The sequence below is a fragment of the Mauremys reevesii genome, linkage group 5 (assembly GCF_016161935.1).
Source record: "Mauremys reevesii isolate NIE-2019 linkage group 5, ASM1616193v1, whole genome shotgun sequence".
Taxonomy (NCBI): Eukaryota; Metazoa; Chordata; order Testudines; family Geoemydidae; genus Mauremys; species Mauremys reevesii.
The window spans coordinates 19,359,804-19,382,453 of NC_052627.1; the positions used below are offsets into that span (position 1 = coordinate 19,359,804).

The 22,650-nt window shown below is 37.6% G+C and overlaps 1 protein-coding gene across 10 annotated transcripts in view; it reads right to left on the bottom strand.

Moving 5' to 3' along the window:
* WDFY3 (WD repeat and FYVE domain containing 3) overlaps positions 1 to 22,650 on the bottom strand; it is a 319,930-nt gene that overhangs the window by 87,406 nt on the left and 209,874 nt on the right. For 9 of the 10 annotated variants that reach the window (XM_039539787.1, XM_039539793.1, XM_039539788.1 and 6 more), the window contains 7 exons: positions 21,406 to 21,558; positions 16,979 to 17,052; positions 16,718 to 16,879; positions 14,848 to 14,942; positions 12,106 to 12,226; positions 9,954 to 10,171; positions 1,792 to 2,027 (listed from right to left, as the gene is read on the bottom strand). In XM_039539787.1, coding sequence (XP_039395721.1) covers positions 1,792 to 2,027; positions 9,954 to 10,171; positions 12,106 to 12,226; positions 14,848 to 14,942; positions 16,718 to 16,879; positions 16,979 to 17,052; positions 21,406 to 21,558 — 1,059 coding nt within the window. The remainder of the gene's footprint in view (positions 1 to 1,791; positions 2,028 to 9,953; positions 10,172 to 12,105; positions 12,227 to 14,847; positions 14,943 to 16,717; positions 16,880 to 16,978; positions 17,053 to 21,405; positions 21,559 to 22,650) is intronic. The other variant, XM_039539790.1, reaches the window with a different exon arrangement.

Genomic DNA, 22,650 nt, shown 5'->3' on the forward strand with positions numbered 1-22,650 from the left:
ATCGCTTAAATTAGCCTCTGTACTAGATGACTGGGAGATAGCTAATGCAACACCAATTTTTAAAAAAGGCTCCAGGCATTCAGAGGCTGGTAAGCCTAACTTCAGTAGCAGGCAAATTGGCTGTAAGTATAGTAAAGAAGAGAATAATCAGAAACATAGGTGAGCACAATATTTTGGGGAAGAGTCAATATGGCTTTTGTAAAGGAAAATCATGGCTCATCAATTTATTAGAATTCTTTGAGGGGGGTATTTGGACTTTCAGAAAGCCTTGACAAGATCCCTCACCAAAGGCTCTTAAGCAAAGTAAGCAGTCATGGGATAAGAGGGAAGGTCCTCTCATGGATCAGTAATAGCTTGAAAGATAGAAACCAAAAGAGAAATTTTTGGTTAGTTTTCACAATGGTGATAGGTAAGTAGCAGGGAGCCCCAAGAATTTGTACTGAGACCAGAGCTGTTCGACATATTCATAAATTATCTTCAAAACGGGGTGAACAGTGAGGTGACAAAGTTTGCCAATGATACAAAATCACTAAAGCTAGCTAAGTCCTGACTGACTGTGAAGAATTACAAAGGGATCTCACAAAACTGGTAACTGGATAACAAAATGGCAGATGAAATTCAACACTGATAAATGCAAACTAATGAATATTGGAAAATATAATTCCAACTATATACAAAGTGATGGGATCTAAATTAGCTGTTACCACTCAAAAAAGACCTTGGAGTCATCATGGATTGTTCTCTGAAAACAACCTGCTCAATGTGCAGCATCAGTCAAAAAAGTTAACCGAATGTTAGGAACCACTAGGAAAGGGACAAGTAATAAAACAGAAAATATCATACTCCCACTATATAGATCCATGGTATACCCACACATTGAATACTATGTGCAGTTCTGGTTCCCAATCTCTAAGAAGATATATAACAACTGGAAAAAGTACAGACACAGGCAACAAAAATAATCAGGGGTATGGAACAGCTTCCATTTGAGGAGCGATTAAAGAGTAGGACTGTTCAGCTTGGAAAAGAGATGACTAAGAGGGGATAAGATAGAGGTCTATAAAACTATGAATGGTGTGGAGAAAGTGAATAAGGAAGTATTATTTATCCCTTCACATAACAAAAGAAACAGGGTTCAGACAATTAAATGAATAGGCAGCAGGTTTAAAAACAAACCAAAAAAAGTACTTCACACACACAATCAACCTGTGGAACTCATTGTCAGGGGATGTTGGGAAGGCCAAAAGTGTAACTGGGTTTTCTACATAAAGTTAGATGCCATTTTAGAAAAAATATTTTAATTTTTTTTTAACCTTTTCCTACTAAAAACACAGTATGTAACCCCAGGAAAACACTTTTCTAGAAATAAAGCAATATTTTCTGAACAGAGTTTCCAAGGCATAGTCAATGACATCATCCCTTTGACCCCGTTCCCACAACTGTATCTTTGCAGGCAGACCCTTACTGCCAAGATAGAGCCCAGGATGTCATACAGGCACCAGGGTCAGTTCATATTGATCTGAACACAGAATCTGGGACTCAATTGCTATTTCTTATAAAATTCCCCCCAATATATAGATATATTTTTTACAAGAAATCTATTCAGTACATAATAGCAGCAGCTCTGACAAGTTTTTGTCATATGTCAGTGCATTTCATCACAATATGAATCCCAAATGTCTAAATATAAAGCTGATAAATTAACTATGGAATCAATTTGGGGGCAATTAATCCATTATTCTCTTTGTAGTTACACAGAATTATATTGATATCTTTCTAGATAATCCCTACCTGGCAACCCTGATTACATCGGCTGCTGCTGACAGGTGCACTGACCTGCAGGTTTTCAGGCAGCTCAGTGACTGGCTGCTGCAGGAAAAGTGCCATGAGGAGGAAATAGAGTGCAGGTACATTAGTATGCTTAGGGAGAAATGACTGAAGAACCGGAAAGCCCGGAAAATGACAAGCATCCCGGTTAATTTCCCTGACAGTTGATCTGCCGCCAGCACTCCTGCCAACATTGAACCCTAAGAGAAAGGGAAATAAAAAAGCCAAACGTGTTAACATGCAAATTACCGGTTTATAACATCACTTTTTAGTAAATTATTCAAGTACAGAAGGGAGCACTTTAGAAGTGAACAGTAACAATGAATTTATGCATATACACCACATTCATATTAACACCAACTTGTTACGTTTTTCAATTATTAAATCAATGTCAAAAACTTAGTCGTAAAATCCTCACAGTATCAGATGAATGTTCTTGTACGAGTTTCTCAGTAAACACAGGAATTGTAACGCTACTTCAAATAAATGGTCCACTAGGCTCTGAGAACAGCCAATAATGACTCTTCAGAGGAAGGTTTAAAACTCCTATAAAGGACACCATATAATTACATTCCAGTGTCGAGAGTTTCATCGTAACCCCAAGTAGTTGGCTTATGTTGCAACGCATTAGTCTGACTGCCAGTGTGAGTGAATGGAATTTAAAGCATTTTTCCAGATATTTCATATACGACTAGTTTTAATTTTTACTAATTAAATCAACCTGGCATGAAGGATTAAAATACTCTTAATTTACCTTTATTTCCTACCAGAAAATGGAGCCAGAGTTAAGTAAAAGCTACTGGAAGCCACAAGAGCCAATTTATACTGCACCTTTAATACCAGTTCCTCCCAGCTCCAAAAAACATTCAGTGATTGGGAAAAGTACTGAATGAACAGCACTGGTAAATAATGTACTCTGAAGAAGGGTACAAGTTTTGCAAATAACAGTGACATGCTAGTTCAGTTTCCATGACTACTCAGATACTTGGCCTTTCTGCTGACATTATCATCAGCAAGGCCAGTTAGTTACAAATATAATTTGTGATGTAAACTTTTGTTCACTAGAAACAAACTCATTTTATGCAGTCTATCGAAGAGCCATCAAATGGTAATGAAATGTTCACTACTAACTCATGTGAAATTCACAGACCTGACCCTTTAAGCGAATAGTTTCATATCCTATTTCATTAGGAATCTTTGATTTTTATTAAAAATTTTTTTAGACATTCAGACAAGATAATCAGATACATCACTACCACTAGTTTTAAAAGTTTTGGACCAGCAACAATTTAAAATATCTCTATACCTGGGGTCTGGCTGGGTACCAACTTTGATATAAATTTAAAACAAAACCCCCCAGTTTCTTTTTAAGTTTGGTCTCTATTTGTGATGTCCCCAGAACTTCTGACTGAATGAAAACTTTTTACTATATAGTTGACTATCTACTGCATTTACAGTGAATACTAAATGAACAACATTGTCAACACTCTAAAGCATCAACAGTTCTGAAACCCTAAGAAAAGAAATGCAAATACAAATTATGTCTAACATTCATATATTAGAAATGCAAATTATGATTAAAGATTACCCAAACAAATGGTATGTCATGAATGCTAACAAAAATGCTCACTCTCACAACACAGTTTCAGATAAATTCTATTTTTCATAATTTTCTCCTGCTTAATTAATATTTTATTAATAACTGAAAGTTTAATTATATTTTTCCAGTTTACTACCCTGAGGGAAATGTTATGGGAAATAACTGTAAACAAAGAGAGACTTAATAGTTCCTTAATCGGAATAGCAATGTAGCATAAAATGGTTTTACAGAGAGGAATGACCTGGGTTTTAAATTTCGCTGATAAGTACAAAATATATATTTCATCTTGTAGCTAGAAGAAAAAGCACTCTAAAGAAAAATTAAAAAAAAACACCAAAGTATGCTTTCAATAAAACTTTATACCTTTCTTTATTCAAAAAATGAGGATAAGTCCTTCAGTGCAGAATGAGACATTTTACTATATGATTAAATGACTTCAAATATAGAAGTGGTTACTTTAGCAGACAAAATAAAAGGTATTGCCTACAACTCTGTTAAGACTGACAAAGTAAGGGCCTGATCCCAAACCCATTAAAGCTAGTGGAAAGATTCCAATTTCAATTCAATGTGCTTTGGATCAGACCGTAAACTGGGAAGTCATCTGAGAAATTCACTCTTCATCAGGCTGGGAGAAAGAGCCATATTGGATAGAATATATACTTGGCAGGGTACCAATTCAGGCTTCATGATTACATGCAGACACACATCAGATAAGACAGATATACATCTTTTGGTAGAGATACAGAGTATGCCTCTACTTCAAGCTGGAGGTGAGAGTCCCAGCTTAAGGAGAAATACTTGTAGTAGCTCTGATTGAGCTACCAGGGTAAATACTGAGTGTAGTGGCAGCAGCGCAAGCAGTGGGATGGTCTAGCCACCCTGAGCATTTACCTGACCAAGACCCTAGGTATGTATTTGAGGTTACTAGCCCCTACAGCCGCTTGGGCTGGTGTGGTTACACTCCATTTTTAACGTGCTAGCTCAACCAGATATACCACAAATATTTCTCCTGGAGCTATGATTCGCAACTCCTGCTCAAGGTAGAGACATACCTATAGCCTTGCCTTCTTTGGAGAGAAGGAGCAGAGTGGGGGAAAATGGTTTTTGTCCTTTTTGCCTCATTATAAAAGGTCTGAAAGGTTTTTGTTAACCACATATAACAGTGGTCCCCAACCTTTTTCGTCTGGCAGACGACAAAGGACCATGGCAGTGGTCGAGCATCCGCCGAAATGCCACCGAAATTTGGCGGCATTTCGGTGACGATGCCTCTGGATGACGCTGCTCGGCATTATCGAGAGGCGTCGTCACCGAAATGCCGCTGGATGCTTGACCGCCAGCCAGGACACAGGCGCATTTAGATGGCACCCGCGGGCACCATCTGACATATAATATTGATTTTTACATTAGAAATTCAGGTCTTGTCTAACCTGGAAAATTCTATGACTAAAGAACTAGCGAATAAAGACATCATTAGTCAAGAGGCTGAACGATGAGCAACAGAAGGAAAGGAATTTTTTCATCAGCCTGTTTAAAAAAAACTGTTTCATTAGTTCCTACTTAACCTAATGCCTAACGAGCTTTTTGTGTTTTTGTTAAAGATTCAACATCCCTACCTCGTTAATGAAGAAGCAAAAGGAGCAAAACCCCAATTATTTGAAAAGCCCTTCCAAGTCACCTCTCCAAAACACTGCCCAGATTACGAGAACACATTCCATACGTTGGAAACAAAACATGACAGCAAGACAGCTATGGAATTGGAACCATGCCACTTCTCAGTGTCTCTTTTATCCTACATGACTCTGGTCTCTCATGGCCTGATGCCAAGATTGATTCTTTAATGCTTGCCTTGTTTATTAACCCCCACCAGTTACTGCAATAAAAAGATTATCAATAACTTGCCTTTGTTCAATTTCTGACTGCCAATGTAATTCAAAATATGATGGAAAAGTCCTATAGTCCTATGTACATGTTTATGGTACAGCATTCAGGCAATTATATCATGATAACCTTAAAGGAAAACTGCAGTGAAATATTAAGAACTACTACAAAACTAGCTAGTGTTCAATCCTACAAAGGGATCTGTGCAGGTGAACCTTTACAGCCTCGTGGAATCCTATTATCTTCAATAAGATTCCATGAGGACATAAAAGATCTATACCCTAACAGAGTTCCTCTGCAAGACTGGACCCAAAATGACTAGTAACTATTCATTTTTAATGCCCTGTATATAAAAAAATTTAACGAGAAACAGTGGTCTCCCAATCCAAACTCTCAAAAGCACCTCCCCCCTCTCATTCAAATCTCTCCTAAAACCTGTCTTTCCACAATGCTCATAAGTGAGTTCAAAATTATAAAAACTGCTTTTCTCTTTCCTGCATTTCCCTGGGTATCCTGTCTTCTCTGTGTGTCTAAGATTTTAAGCTCTTTAGGCAGATTTTTTTTCATCTCTGTGTATTGTACAGTTCCTAACACATTGCCAGCATAAAACAAATAATATTAAAGCAGGAGGTAGCCATATTTTCAGAAAGAAAATATGGATCAAAGCAGGAAGATCAGAGCCACAGACAGACACATTTTGAACAAATTAAACAATCAGGCCATGTTTATGTAGGTGCTTAACTATGGTTTGAAAATTTGGGCCAAAAATTGTTTTCATCTGTGTAATAGACCTTATTTTCTATTTTTTGGTTGATACTTAATGTAGAAATAGCTCTGAGGCATGAAATTCAGATCTAGATGCAAGCTTTCCCCAAGTATGGAAGTGCTCAAATGCAAAGTTCCAATTTGAGGCTACCTAAAATTCACAGATGGAGTTTGTGTCATTCCTCATTCAACAGAAGAATTTTGAATCTGCCTATGACCTTCAAGCTCACATTAGTATTATTAGGAAAGGCTGAGTACAGTTCAGCCCAGAATAAAAGAGGGATGATTCATATCCTCCTTCATAAAATTCAAACTCTAAAAGAGTTTAACTGGTCTCTCAAAGATGAACTTGCACATGTCATTCTTACTCTCAACATATATAAAGAATATGCTATCCACATACTAAAAGAAAAAAAAACTATTTAAAACAAAAAGCTTGTGTTCATATTCTGTGTGTGCACGACTGCCCTTGTGAGACTTGTACACAACAATGAACTAGAGTTTAAAACTTGCAACGTTCGCATACCAGATGCAGTAAACCTAATGTACTCTCATGACTTGAAAGCCGCACTGTGTATTCCATCTACATTTTAACTTATTCTCCAAGTTATTCTTTGTAATTGGTCTTATTTTCACTGATGAATTTTTTCCTTGTGCTTTTTACCTGCCATCATTGCTGAACAGAGGCTCACAGATAAAGACTGTAACCTTCACTTAGTTATGTTAAAGGAGATCTGCTGATAACCAGTCTTCCATGCAGGGGGGGCTGAAACAATCTGTATAGTGGGGGTGCTGAGAGCCACTGAACAAAACTGTAAACCCTGTATATGATGAAAACCACTTCAAGCCATGGGGTGCAGCAGCAGCCCCAACACCCCTAGTTCCAGTACCTATGCTTCCATGTCAACCACCTTTAAATCAAATGTAGGGTATGTCTACACTACCACTTATGTCAGTATAATTTATGTCACTTAGAGGTGTGAATAAGCCACGCCCAGAGCAACATAAGTTACACCAACCTAAGCAGTGGACAGCGCTATATTGGCAGGAGAGCTTCTGCCAACATAGCTTCCGCCTCTCACTGGGGGGGTGGATTAATTAAGTCAACAGGAGAGCTCTCTCCCATCAGCTTAAAGTGGCTACACTAAAGAGCTTACAGTGATGCACTATACAGTGTAGCCATAGCATTCGATTTTAAGGGCAGGACTTAAACTCAAGGGTGTGTGTCACTATTTCATAAGACTTAACTCCAAAGCTTCCCATGTAAAATTCCATATTGCTGGACTGGGCAAATGGTATGCATACTACTATATGACTATCAATTGTAATTTTGTACATCTGTTTCAGACTGCGCTTTATGAAAACTTTCTCACCCCCAGTGGGCCAAATCCTAAAATAACTTACACCGTGAGTAACACCACTGATTTCACAATGGAAAAACTGTGAGTGAGTCGGAGGATGGCACTAAATAGTCATCAATTGTATTGATTTTAATATTTTGAACTGTCTGAGAATTAGTCACAAACTTCTCTCTGAGGAAGTTACCATTTCTAGTAACTCTTGAAAACCAGGCAGATTAGTTAAACATTGTTATGTATTTACTAGCACACTATATAATAATCAGACACTTTTAGAAGGTTATATAACAGTTGCTTGAGAAAAACAGAATGAAAGTTCTTAATCTGCTCAATGAAATGAAGAATTATCTTGTGTTTTTTATATAAATTACATCAGACAAAGGCATATTGCTTTTCATTTGTTGATCGCCAAGTGCTTTGCACAAGTCAGGTGAACTTTATCAACTGTATTTTATGCATGAAGTAACAGACAAGTTTCAGTGACTTAATCAAAGTCACACAGTTATTTAGTTCCAAAGTCTGAAATTCAATTTCAGTTGTGTGACTCCCAGCCTCATAAGCAGAGCGTGCTATCCCCTGAAGGGATGCCACTAAGGATCCCATTGCAAAATCAGTTCAACTGCCATTGACTTCAAAGGAACAGAAGTTAGACCAACACTAAGTGCTTTTGAAAATCCCACTCTTAAATTAAATTGTAGGACAACATTACTCTTTTCCCCTGAAGAAATCATAAGCAGAACATAGGCATGTAGCTTTTTCTTTTCATCTTGATTCAAAACCACTTTAATAAGTTAAAAGCGTTAAGCCTTGTCCACATGCAAAAGTTGCACTGGTTTATACTTAAATAAGTTTTCAAACAGATTTAATGAAGTGATGCAAACCCATGTGGACACACACAGTCTGGTTGAAGAATGAGCTAAGAATTAAACCTGTTCTTAATTAACTAAAGCTAAACCAAAACAAGCCTCATTTGAGTCAAAATATGACTGTCCATACAGCCTCACTCTAGTTCTACTAAATCAATTTCAAATCACACCTTAAGTTAAACCAGTGCAATTTTCTCATCCACACAAGCCTAAAGGTGGCCTTTGTCCTCCTCCTCAGCTGAGATGATTTACACTGTACAGCTAGCACTGTTTACCTGTAAAGAATCACATTTGTAATGAAAGGAAATGCTATATGCTGGCATTCAAGCTGAAATTCCCCCAAAAGCAGAAGGCCAGCAAAACAACACAAACAGTGCAGTAGCACTAGGGGGAGGGCAATAATCGGATAGGACATCCTCTGCTGTACACAGCATCCACCTACAGGGAGTTGGTGTTGGACATTGTGGGCAAGCTGGAGGTGTTCAAAATTGATCCAGTGGCCCACAAACTGTACAAAATCTAGTTATTTAGGCATTGTGCAGGGAGGTGAGAGGGCAATTTCACCCTAAGAGAAAACTGTATTGAAACGTGCATTATGATGTGGCCATACCACTTTTAAGAGTAGTAAAAATATCGCCCTTTCACTTAAGAAAACCAAAATTCAGTAGCCTAAACAAATAATGGGAAGGAGCAACCAAGACGAGTCAGGAAAAAGATCTTGGCGTCATCGTGGATAGTTCTCTGAAGATGTTCACGCAGTGTGCAGAGGCAGTCAAAAAAGCAAACAGGATGTTAGGAATCATTAAAAAGGGGATAGAGAATAAGACTGAGAATATATTATTGCCCTTATATAAATCCATGGTACGCCCACATCTCGAATACTGTGTACAGATGTGGTCTCCTCACCTCAAAAAAGATATTCTAGCACTAGAAAAGGTTCAGAAAAGGGCAACTAAAATGATTAGGGGTTTAGAGAGGGTCCCATACGAGGAAAGATTAAAGAGGCTAGGACTCTTCAGCTTGGAAAAGAGAAGACTAAGGGGGGACATGATAGAGGTATATAAAATCATGAGTGATGTTGAGAAAGTGGATAAGGAAAAGTTATTTACTTATTCCCATAATACAAGAACTAGGGGTCACCAAATGAAATTAATAGGCAGCAGGTTTAAAACAAATAAAAGGAAGTTCTTCTTCACGCAGCGCACAGTCAACTTGTGGAACTCCTTACCTGAGGAGGTTGTGAAGGCTAGGACTATAACAATGTTTAAAAGGGGACTGGATAAATTCATGGTGGCTAAGTCCATAAATGGCTATTAGCCAGGATGGGTAAGAATGGTGTCCCTAGCCTCTGTTCGTCAGAGGATGGAGATGGATGGCAGGAGAGTGATCACTTGATCATTGCCTGTTAGGTTCACTCCCTCTGGGGCACCTGGCATTGGCCACTGTCGGTAGACAGATACTGGGTTAGATGGACCTTTGGTCTGACCCGGTACGGCCTTTCTTATGTTCTTATGTTCTTAAGACAACCATACTTTTTAATAGTGAAAACTATTTGATAACACTGTAAGAGAAATTTTCTAATAGTAACATACAATTCTTAGACGATAAAAATATCAAAAAAAGACACATCCTTAAATCATCATAATTGAAAGCTCATACCTAGCACAGTGCCAATCTTATTGGTCAACACAGAATCTGTCTGATCAAGCCAGCCTCCACCGCTGAGGCCTTCTTTAAACTTGATGAGTATAGGCTGATTACTTAGCAGGACCACAAGAATTCTCATGGCTGCAGTAACTGTGGTAGAGTGCAGATGTTCTTCCATAAACATCATAATCCAATCAAAACCCAAGGTCCTGACCAGTTCTTCAGATGCCCTAATGAAAAAAGGTAAAATATTTAAAGATTTCCTATAATGGAAAGCCTGGCAAGAATCAAAGCTTCAATATCAGACACAGAGAAGAACATCAGAGAAAATTAAAATCAGTCAAAGCATGGACTGGTTTCTCAGGTAAGTGCTACCTGCTACAGAAGAAGGAATGGCCAATAAGATTTCTTTAGCAGTAACTACTACAGAGTTGTCAGTATTTGGTTCAGTGGGATGGGAAGATTGAGAATATAGTCATTGGGACTATTACAATTGGCTTTGAGATTACCCTAAAAACTGTGATGTGAAACTGGGGGCTAAACAGGAAATTTATGTCTACAAATTGCAACTTCTAGATAATATAACTGTTTTTCAAGTGAGTCATTTACAGGTTATAAAGTTATACAGATGTTATTCAAAACACTGGAAAATATCAAATCTCTGTGCCATGCACAGGCAGAAGGAAAGTGTTAAGCAGAAACTTTAGAAAAAATGTAGAATATATCATTTACAAATTTGGGATGTACTTGAACAACCAAAATTGTTGAATTCCCAGATTATGTTTGAGCTTTAAGATTTATTGCCTAAAAGCTATGGTAGAATTTGAATATGCTAAGTAATCCACAAAAATACATCAAACTGGCTTGGTGCAGCCACTCGATGAAGTGATTGTTAGAATCCTTTAAAACAGAAGATCCAAACTCGACACAGAGGGTATAAGACCCTTTTCACTCTCCTTTATGGATCTGTTTCATGAACTGTAAATTGATAGGTCTTCACCTGAAATTTTGAATAGATTTTAATGTTTTAGAATTAACGAAGTTACTAAGAATCTTTTTATACTGGGATTATTTGATAATTAAATTTTAAGTTTTCTGGAATTTGATTGCCCCTCTTGCTGTGACCGTGGATGGCTTGTCTTTTTATATTTTGTATTTTCTCAATCATTGTATATGAAGTTGTTATATATAAGTTATAAATAAAGAATTAAGGAGAGCATTAGGAAATCCCAAATCTGGTTTTGTGTAGATTAAGGGTAAAAAAAAACAACAACACAACCGCCCAACAACAGCGAAGTCACACAACTGAACACCACCTCTCTCCCCACTCCCACCTTTAAAAATGAACAGATGGAATCACTGCAATTGTTATTTCATGAAATAAAATGCAAAAAAACTTTTGTTTCTCTTAGGGCAGGTCTACACTAAGGGTGGGGGTCGAACTAGGGTACGCAAGTTCAGCTACGTGAATAGCGTAGCTGAACTCGAAGTACCCTAGTTCGAACTACTTACCCGTCCAGACGCCGCGGGATCGAAGTCCGTGGCTCCAAGGTCAACTCCGCCACCGCTGTTTGCAGTGGTGGAGTACCGGAGTCGACCGGAGCGTGCGGGGAGTTCGAACTATCGCGTCTAGATTAGACGCGATAGTTCGAACTCCGAGAAGTCGAACTCACCGCATCGACCTGGCAGGTAAGTGTAGACTAGCCCTTAGAGAGAGTCCACAGAATTCTTCTCTGGTGCAGCTACACCCTGTGGTAGCAATAACAGTGGTAGCAATAACAGTGTCGCTCAGACAGGGTGCAGGTGTTTTTACCATCATACTGTCTAAACAAAATTAGAGGATGATTTGGAGGCTGCAGAGCAAAGTTAGATGAGACAGTAGTAAAAAACACTATCCACTGTTGCTACCAAAGGTGGTAGATGGTACATGGTTGAAGAATTACGTATCTGATTTTTTCTAGTATAGCCAAAGCCAAATCCTGCTTTCAGTGACACCAGTTTATATTATGAATAATTTCACGGAGTTCCTCTGGATTTATACCAGTATAACTAGTGACCGGAGTGTGGCTCAGCAGACTTTCTCCCCCTTTACCTGTTATCATAAATCAAACCCACTGTTACAGTCACCTTCTTCTTCTCCATCAGATGAGTTATTTGTACTTACTGCAAGTTAACACTTGTCTTTTCTTTAGATGTGAATACAAGTTTGAGAAGGATATCTAAAAGTCTGTTCCGCAGAAGAATAAGATTAGCAGAAGCAAGGCCTCCAAAATCATCTTCTGTTCCTAAACATAAAATACATGAATTATGAAGCAGATAGCTTTAAACAGGCGCAGTCTAAAATAATAAAACCAGACATTAAAAGCAGGTGAACAATAGAAAAAAAAAACAAAATAGTCAGTTTGGATATATAGAATCATAGGACTGGAAGGGACCTTGAGAGCTCATCTATTCAGTTCTTTGCACTCATGGCAGGACTAAGTATTATCTAGACCATCCCTGACAGGTGTCTGTCTAACCAAAAATCTCCAATGATGGAGATTCCACAAACTCCCTGGACAATTTATTCCAGTGTTTAACCACCCTGACAAAATGGGAAATTTTTCCTAAAGTTCAACCTAAACCGCCCTTGCTGCAATTTAAGTCTATTGCTTCTTGTCCTATCCTCAGAAGTTAAGGAGAATAATTTTTCTCCCTCCTCTGTGTAACAACCTTTTATGTATTTTAAAACTTTTATGTCCCCTCTTGGTCTTCTCTTCTCCAGATGAAATAAACCCAATTTTTTCAATCTTCCTTCATTGTTTTCTAGACCTTTAATCATTTTTGTTGCTCTTCTCTGGACTTGCTCCAATTTGTCCACCTCTTTCCTGAAATGTGGTGCCCAAAACTGGAAACAATACTCGAGCTGAAGCCAAATCAGCGCAGAGTAGAGCTGAAGAATTACTTCTCAAATCTTGCTTACAACACTACTGCTAATACATCCCAGAATGAGATTTTCTTTTTTTCCAACAGTATTACACTGTTTAGCTTGTGATCCACTGTGACCACCAGGTCCCTTTCTGCAGTACTCCTTCCTAAGCAGTCATTTCCCATTTTGTACATGTGCAATTGACTGTTCCTTTCTAAGTGGAGTACTTTGCATTTGTCCTTATTGAATTTCATTGAATTGAATAATATGCTCCTTATTATGCAACCTGGACAACAAACCTGCTATTGCAAAATAAGGAGGGGGTAAAATTAGTTTCATTTTCTTTTAGGCACAGATTCCAAAGTATATCAGCCCAGCCACTTCCAAATCGTATTTGCACACTACGATGTGGGATGCATCAGAGTTGCAAAACTCCTCCATTAAGAAAAAAAATGTTCAATTTTTCGGCATGGAGTAAACAGAGATATTCCAAGTATAAAATTCTTAAATGATTGTTAGTCCTACAGCACCATAAATATGCCTGGTGCTCTACAGATAAATAAAAAAGATCCTGCCTCAAGGAGCTTACAATCTACAGTGACAAAAAGCCCCACACAAACACAACCCCCACCCCACGCACAAAAACCCCTATGAGGGATTTAGATACTGGGGAAGATTCAAGGATAGAAGGGCTAAAGAAAGAAGTTAATATTGCATCTTAAGGGTCACTTTTTTGTTAGTGTTTGTTTCTTTCTACAGCACCTTCCTTCACTTCAGCTTGTGAACTTATGTGTGCACACAGACGAAAATCAGGTTTTTACATTCTGCAGGAAAAGCATGTTGTGAGGGAAGTTTTAAAAAAAAGAGGGTGGGTGCATAGAGGTCCAGAGATAGGTGTTTGCAGAAAAAAAGAAGCGTGGGAGTGATCTACCGCAAACAAGTGTTTCTCAGACATTTTATTTGAATGGACCAAACCTTAATAAATCGACCTTAGAATCCACTTGTCTACCAGTTTATGATATCCCACATCACTTCCCCACGCATTGAATTGTGTAATATCCCTGTGACAGCTACAGCAAACACTTATTTTAAAAATAGTGCTGAAGGAAGATATTTACATATTTACTTCTCTTTTAATACAATTTAATAGCTGGAAACAAGGAAGAGAAACATGCCCAGTAACATCTCACACAATACATAAAGGATTCCTGTAATGCTAAACAAAGGATCTCCATAGACACTAAAGGCAATTCCTTTAAATGAGGGGAAAGAAAAACAAAATTCAGAGATAGAAGTACAACACATATTCTTTAATACCTCCTCAATTGAACAATCACTACTACAATTGTACTGTTTTTAATTGCAGCTTTTAATTATAGTTACTAATGATGTATCAATAAGATCTTGGAACTTTCAGGACAGGAGGAAGTTTAAGATGCCAGGACTATACAGTGGCTTCATTTTCCTGCTTCAATTTTGTGACAGGAATTTCACTGGAATTTCTTATGTCAGTAGCTTTAAATAAAAAAATGTTTTAAAAGTACCTAACAAAGTGTTCATTTGCAGAGGAGACAAAGGCAATTATTTTTTTTTGCATGAAAAAACAAAAACAAATAAAAAAACCACCAAAAACCAGACCATACTAATTGATGCTTTCACTTCTTTTTACTGAGTGAAAGAGATGCCACATTTGGAGGACAGATGGCACCAGTCATCTCTCTCTCATTTAAGAGGTGGAGATGCCCAACTGTTTTTGAAGAAGTGAGTGGGAGGAAGTAGAAAGAAAATATAGTGTTAAGTGAAAGAAAACAAAATGAGAGCAGATACAAACAGGTTTTATTTTTGCACTGCTTGCTTTGCACACAACATTTAAAACTAAGGTGAAGCCAGTATATTAGAATTAAAATGTAGAGATCATCATCAATAACAATTTAAGCGCATTTAAGCACACTGTGTGTCCCCCAGATGATTATTTCTCAAGCACTGGAAGCTACTTACCAGTTTCAAGCTTTTCTTCATTGTTTATCTCCATGACTACAAACTTCTCACAGACTGCAAATGTAGGCAAAGTGGAAGAGATGACCTGTCCAAACCTTTATGGATAGAGAATTACAATGTGTATTTCTGTGACAGATGGACTTTAATCTATCAATAATTCACATCTAATAGAATAAAAATACTAGAAAGATGAAAGTATACCAAAAATGTTAATCCCATCACTTGTAAAGACAAAGTTTGCCTCATTCTAACATTGTTGGTCAACTGATATGCAAACCAGAATGCAGTCACTTTGACCCATTCAGGTAGCTAATGTACTTACTAGGTAAAATACTTTGAAAATGTTAGGTTTTAAGAGAGGAAATCTGGAAATACCTCCAGATCCAGACCAAAGGAATGTTAGAAGATATAGGGGACAATCATTGCTCAGAGACTATAATAATGTTCCCCAAGATGGTAAACCTTATCAAACATTACTCTTTAAAATGATAATGAAATCTTAACTGGCATGGGTGATATGATAATGAATGATCTCACCCCCATAGGCATAAAAAATAGCCAAACACAAATGTGATCTCAGAAAGGGGGAAGAATGACAGCTCCTTGGAAGGAAGAGACTGTCTTAGTGACAGGACACCTAAGGAAAGGGGCAAAGATAAGATATCGCATATATCACTGTAACTAATCCAAGATGTACCTACCTCTCTTAACTCTTACAGAGTTACATATACACCATTTCTTTTATTTTAATCTTATTTTGTCTCTCTTTATTCTTGTTTTGATGACAAGTCACTGTGGGAAAAGTCACCACCTACCCTGGAGCTCTTAATTTTGGCAACACTCTAGGAAATGCCACCGAGGTTCTGGCTGCTGTACAGGGAAAGCCAGTGGCCATGAGGAGTTGTAGGAACAAGGAACCAAATGTTACAACTTATTCATTTAGTAATAAAATTAAAGCTATGCACTATAGTATCTGTGTAAATTTTGTCCTGAATACTAAAAATGGAGCCAGGAAAGATGTTTGATCCTATTCAAATCTTTGGTTTTACTGGTTTTGCTCAAGAAGCAAAAAAAAAGCCAAAAAGCCAAAAAAACTAACCAGCCTCCCTGCTGCAAAATACCCAAAACACTGCAAATTTCTCCCCATATGCAATATCATAACATACAAGTGGCAAACTTTATCTTATCAGAGAATTTTACCTGTTAGCTAGAAGTAAGTCTCTCAGATAAGAGTGATAAACGTTGGCAAATGCTGTATTTTAACGGTGAGCAGTATGACAACTCTATGGGTTCTGAAACAACGCCTCAATTTAAGTAGAAGTGACACAGTCTTAACAATATCCAAGGAAGTTTCATAATCTCTCATAGTAGCTGTGGAATTAGAACACCATGTTCCTCCATTACTGCCCTACATTCTGGAAAACATTTTATGGCAGGGGTTCTCAACCTGGGGTCAGGACCCCTCAGGGGGTCACGTGGTTATTACATGGGGCGTCGTGAGCTGTCAGCGTCCACCCCAAAGCCCGCTTTGCCTCCAGCATTTATAATAGTGTTAAATATATAAAAGAGTGTTTTTAATGTATAAAGGGGGTCGCACTCAGAGGCTTGGTATGTGAAAGGGGTCACCAGTACAAAAGTCTGAGAACCCCTGTTTTAAGGTGTATCAGTATTCAGGCATTTCTGTTTTGACTTGGATTTAAGATACAAGTCGATGCACTGGCTTTAAACTATTTTTATGTTTGGTTCTGCCATTTCTACTGGAACTATTCCATACAAAAACTCTTTATTTTAGTCACCCGAGTTTCCTATCAGCAGGTTTCTTACAAAAGCACCAGTATCTTTAAAATAAATCAGTAAAGGTTTGTGCTACCTGAGCAGGTCACTGCTGCTGGGGAAGCCCTGAAGCAAAAAGCTCAGTACATTACTAATTGCAGCAATAGTGGGCTGGGACAAAGACATATCTCGAAGAGTCAGCAACAGTTTGGGAATTAGCTGGAACTCCCTCATTAATTTAGCATTCTTTGAGGCTTCACTGAAAGAGAGAAAAGATTTAATAAAAATGAGAACATCTGTGTATTTGTGTAATTTCTTATCCCGTAGGCCTTATTATGAGGCCAGTGTCAACTAATACCTGGACTCTGTGAGAAGTTCAATGAAGTGCTCAAATAACGAAAGATGAAGCTCATATGGTGCATGAAGCCAGACCTGGAATACAGAATACACAGTGGTACATTCTGTATACAAATCTACATTCTTGGTTAAGTTAAACAAAAAGTTAACATCCTATTTAATATACCAAGAGATAGACAAGCCCGGCTTACTGCTCTAAAAAAAAAAAAAAGAAGTCAAACAGTGGATTAAAATCCTTGCTGTACATCATAATTATCCTGTCCACTCTGTTCAAATGATAATTTCAAAGACATAAATTACATGGCTATCAGTCCCAAATAAAGTTCAAATAGATGTACAAAAGACTACAGAAGAACACAGGGCACCAAAAGTTCTCTCTCGGTGTATAGTAAAATGGGAATTAAGTTTAATACTATCAGAGTTTAATATAAACTTATTAGTTTTCGAGTTGCTTTCAGAGTCTTTCATGAAAAACAAAGCAGAGATGACCCAAACTGAACAGTTTCATGGAGAACAAGATCTTTGACACCACAGCTGTTACTTTGTTGAATATATTATCTCTGTGAAACCACTGAACAGCAGGATCTTCAACAAAATACTTATTATTTTGATGATCTTATTCTCTGTGAAAGGAGATATTGCTCTGCTGAAGAGCCTACTCTATGTTAACCTGTTCAGTTGGCTCAAGACATCTACCGCTGAATCAGCAGAATAACGGTTGTTGAAAATTTTTTTGAACAAACTTTTTTTGGTTAAAAAATTACTTTTTTCAAAAAATACAAAGTTGAAAAAAGCAAATTGTTTTTTTGGAAAACAAAGGCAATTTGACAAAAAAATTTCAAACAGCTCTATTGTTGCTCTGATTCAGAAGTGGAGGAATGCGATATGGGTAGTTCGATCTGTTCACATCTTTGCTTTTTTGGATTTAGGTTAGATATAATATAAAGAACAATATTAACAGGCCCACAATACTTGTGTGTATTAGCATATTTTAAACAAGCAAAAATGGGCACAAACTCATTTTTCTTTTCTGTAGATCACCTGTGAAAGGTTAAAGTCAAAGGATCAACTTTACATTTCCTGGCTACTTATTCATAACCTTAATATATTTAAGCATAATGCACCTTGATGGATTTTTAAAGCATGTCACTGGCACTAATAAGAGCTGTAAGAATGCCATAAAAGTTAATTAAAAGGAAATGCTACAGGAACAAATAGGCTCAATTTTCACACATGGTCTCCTTAGTATAATGTCCCCAAATGTGTATTTAGAAATCTACATTGACACACAGGGATGAAAACTGGGCACTTCTGTGCCTTAAGAGTTGATTTGAACAAAATAGAATATCCTATTAGGGAGTTAACATTTGAAAATAGGGATTCCCAATTAAAAAAATAGCAAGTACTACAGAAATAAGATTGTTAACTCAGCTCGTGTTTTGCATAGGTAAGAAGCAGAGAGAACTCAACAATACGTGATCAGAGTGCTGTGTATTATCTTAAGAACATAAGAATGGCCCTACTAGGCCAGACCAAAGGTCCATCTAGCCCAGTATCCTGTCTTCCGACAGCGGCCAGTGCCAGGTGTCCCAGAGAGAATGAACAGAACAGTAATCAGCAAGTGATCCATCCCCTGTCGCTCATTCCCAGCTTCTGGAAAACAGAGGCTAGGGACACCATTCCTGCCCATCCTGGCTAATAGCCTCCATGAATTTATCTAGTTCTTTTTTGAACCCAGTTATGGTCTTGGCCTACACAACATCCTGTGGAAAGGAGTTCCACAGGTTGACTATACGTTGTGTGAAGAAATACTTCCTTTTATTTGTTTTAAACCTGCTGCCTATTAATTTCATTTGGTGACCCCTAGTTTTTGTGTTATGATATTATACACCTCAATCATATCTCCCCTTAGCCATCTCTTTTCCAAGCTGTAAAGTCCCAGTCTTACTAATCTCTCCTCATAAGGAAGCTGTTTCATATCCCTAATCATTTTTGTTGTCCTTTCCTGAACCTTTTCCAATTCCAATATATCTTTTTTGAGATGGGGTGACCACATCTGCACACAGTATTCAAGATACGGGTGTACCATGGATTTATATAGAGGTAACAAGATATTTTCTGTCCTATTATCTATCCCTTTCTTAATTATTCCCAGCACTGTTGTTTTTTGTTTTTTTTTTGACAGACACTACACATTGAGTGGATGTTTTCAGAGAATTATCCACAATGACTCCAAGATCTCTTTCTTGAGTGGTAACAGCTAATTTAGACGCCATCATTTTATATGTATAGTTGGGATTATGCTTTCCAATGTGCATTACTTTGCATTTATCAACATTACATTTCATCTGCCATTTTGTTACCCAGTCACCCAGTTTTGTGAGATCCTTTTGTAGCTCTTTGCAGTCTGCCTGGGTCTTAACTATCTTTAGTAATTTTGTATCATCTGCAAATTTTGCCACCTCACTGTTTACCCCTTCTTCCAGATCATTTCTGAATATGTTGAATAGGACTGGTCCCAGAACAGACCCCCGAGGGACATCACTATTTACCTCTCTCCATTTTGAAAACTGAGCATTTATACCTACCCTTTGTTTCCTATCATTTAACCAATTACCAATCCATGATAGCACCTTCCTTTTATCCTGTGGCAGCTTACTTTGGGTAAGAGCCTTTGGTGAGGGACCTCGTCAAAGGCTTTCTGAAAATCTCAGTACACTATATCCACTGGATCCCCTTGGTCCACATGTTTGTTGACCCCCTCAAAGAATTCTAGTAGATTGGTGAGGCAGGATTTCCCATTACAAAAACCATGTTGACTCTTCCCCAACAAATTATGTTCATCTATATGTCTGACAATATTGTTCTTTATTATAGTTTTAACCAGTTGGCCTGGTGCTGACATCAGGCTTACAGGCCTGTAATTGCTGGGATCACCTCTGGAGCCCTTTTTAAAAATGGGTGTCACATTAGCTATCCTCCAGTCATCTGATACAGAAGCTGATTTAAATGATAGGTTACAGACTACAGTTAGTAGTTTTGCATTTTCACATTTGAGTTCCTTCAGAACTCTTGGGTGAATACCATCTGGTCCTGGAAACTTATTGCTGTTTAATTTATCAATTTGTTCCAAAACCTCCTCTAATGATACCTCAATCTGGGACAGTTCCTCTGATCTGTCACCTAAAAAGAATAGCTCACATTTGGGAATCTCCCTCACATCCACAACAGTGAAGACCAATGCAAAGAATTCATTTAGTTTCTCTGCCATGGTCTTATCATTCTTGAGTGCTCCTTTAGCACCTCGATTGTCCAGTGGCCCTGCTGGTTGTTTAGCAGGCTTTCTGCTTCTGATGTACTTAAAAAAATGCTATTACTTTTTGAGTTTTTGGCTAACTGTTCCTCAAATTCTTTTTTCGCCTTCCTAATTGTATTTTTACACTTCATTTGCTAGTGTCTATGCTCCTTTCTATTTTCCTCACTAGGATTTAACTCTCACTTTTTAAAGGATACCTTTTTGCCTCTCACTGCTTCTTCTACTTTGTTGTTTAGCCACAGTGGCTCTTTTTTGGTTCTCTTACTATGTTTTTTAATTTGGGGTATACATTTAAGTTGAGTCTCTCTTATAGTGTCTTTAAAAAGTTTCCACGCAGCTTGCAGAGATTTCACTTTTGGAGCTGTACCCTTTAATTTCTCTTTAACTAACCCTCTCGTTTCTGTGTAGTTCCCCTTTCTGAAATTAAATGCTACAGTATTGGGCCGCTGTGGTGTTTTTCCTGCCATAGGGATATTAAATTTAATTACCAGTATATTATGGTCACTATTACGAAGAAGTTCAGCTATTTTCACCTTGTGTAACATCATATGTAACATGCTTTGCTATTCTTCACACAACAGTATAAGATAAGGACAGAATAACAGCATTTAACTTTGGATTACTTTACTTTTATTGGTTTAAAACTGCAAGTTTAGGGTTCTTTCTGTAGGCCATGCATATGGAAGTTTAATGGGGATCTGATACACAGATTCAGACATGCTGTACCGGAATTTTACCCCATTGTTATTTTCAATGTATCTTTTGTATCTCAATATATTTACTACATAAAAACATACAGGTTAGCAGAAACTGCTGTTCAACTGCTAACTGCAATCCTCATCCCCCTCTACAATGAAAAGGTATATCTTTTGTATCCAGTAGTAATTTTATTAGCAGTGAAGCAATTGCAGCAGGAAGATTACCATGAGAATTACACTATGGTAGATCAGAGGCTCTCCACAGTTTGTCCGCTGTACTGAACTATGTATAAAGTATAATATTCTCACAATAATCACCTTCTCTGTTGTGATTTATTGCCAAAGTATTATATTAGCATCTGAATCACTAACTATCCAAATAACATTTCTAGTTGTCAGGAATGCTATACGTACTTCAAAATCACATAGCAGATCCTGGAAGGCAGTTGAATTTGGAATAATGGAGGTTTCATGCCCACTATCCACAGTTCCCACCAAGGAAAAGGTCAAATGTAGTATATGGCTGTTCAAAAGGGAGCGTTTCTTCTTTAGCAACATTGCCAATAACTGAGGGGAAAAAATTAGAAGCACATGAACATTCTTTCTATATCATTGTTCTGGTCAATAATCCATATTACAAATATTTTGCAGACAAAGGAAATATGAATCTTATCAAAGCACAATGGAACCAGCAAAGAAATGTGGACATAGTAAATCTACTTTAACAAAAGGGAGCTTTTATAAAATGTAGAACCAATACACTTCCTTTAATCTTGTAAGCTTGAAGGCAGTGATGAAAAAGCAGGAAGATGGAATTAGGATCAACTGGAAAAAGGCAAGAATGTTGAGCTGGAGGGATATTTCCCTGCTCCTAAACTATCCAATATTCTTTGCCACTGGCTGGGGCACACATCTAGCACTGCACTGAATTTGCACTGCTGTAACTAGTACCACATCAGACAAAAGGATTGTCCAAAAACATTGATATAATATGGCAAGTGAAAGGCCGTTTAATGGCCAAAGCAAGGAGGCCTTTTCAAATCTGAAGTCTGACAATTAGGAAGAGAATATTAGGGGAGTCAAAGGCAAGTTACAGAAGTGCTTTATATCCAAAATCTGAACAGTGCTGAATTCTAACTTTTAGTGACCCTAATCTAGTAATTCCATAAAACTGATCATATGCTTTTTCTGGTCCTAGGATTTTTCTTTTTTTTTTAAATGGCAAAGTATCTATGAATTATGGTTCTTTATTAATCCCCAGCAAAACAGTAGGTCAGAACACCAACAGACACTATTTATATCCTAGAAGTTTTAAAAAACATAACGGCAGATTTGATTATTATTATGCAATCAATAGCTCTAAAACCTTGATATTCTGGGTGTTCTTGTGGAATGAGCTCTTACCCCATAAGAGAGAGGAAAACTAGACAGCTGACAGAGCAAAATCCAGTCCAAGATTATTTCAAGATTCTTTAAGAAGATACAGCTTGACCCGTGACCCTTTCTGCTGTGTCAACAAATAATCTATGGGACTTTCTGATTGTTTTTGTTCTTTGCAGATAAAAGGCTAAGGCTCACCCAACGTCGAAGGAATGGAGCCTCCTTTCTTCTGAGGATGTGAGAGGTTTTGGGAAGAACACAGGTAAGGAGATAGTCTGG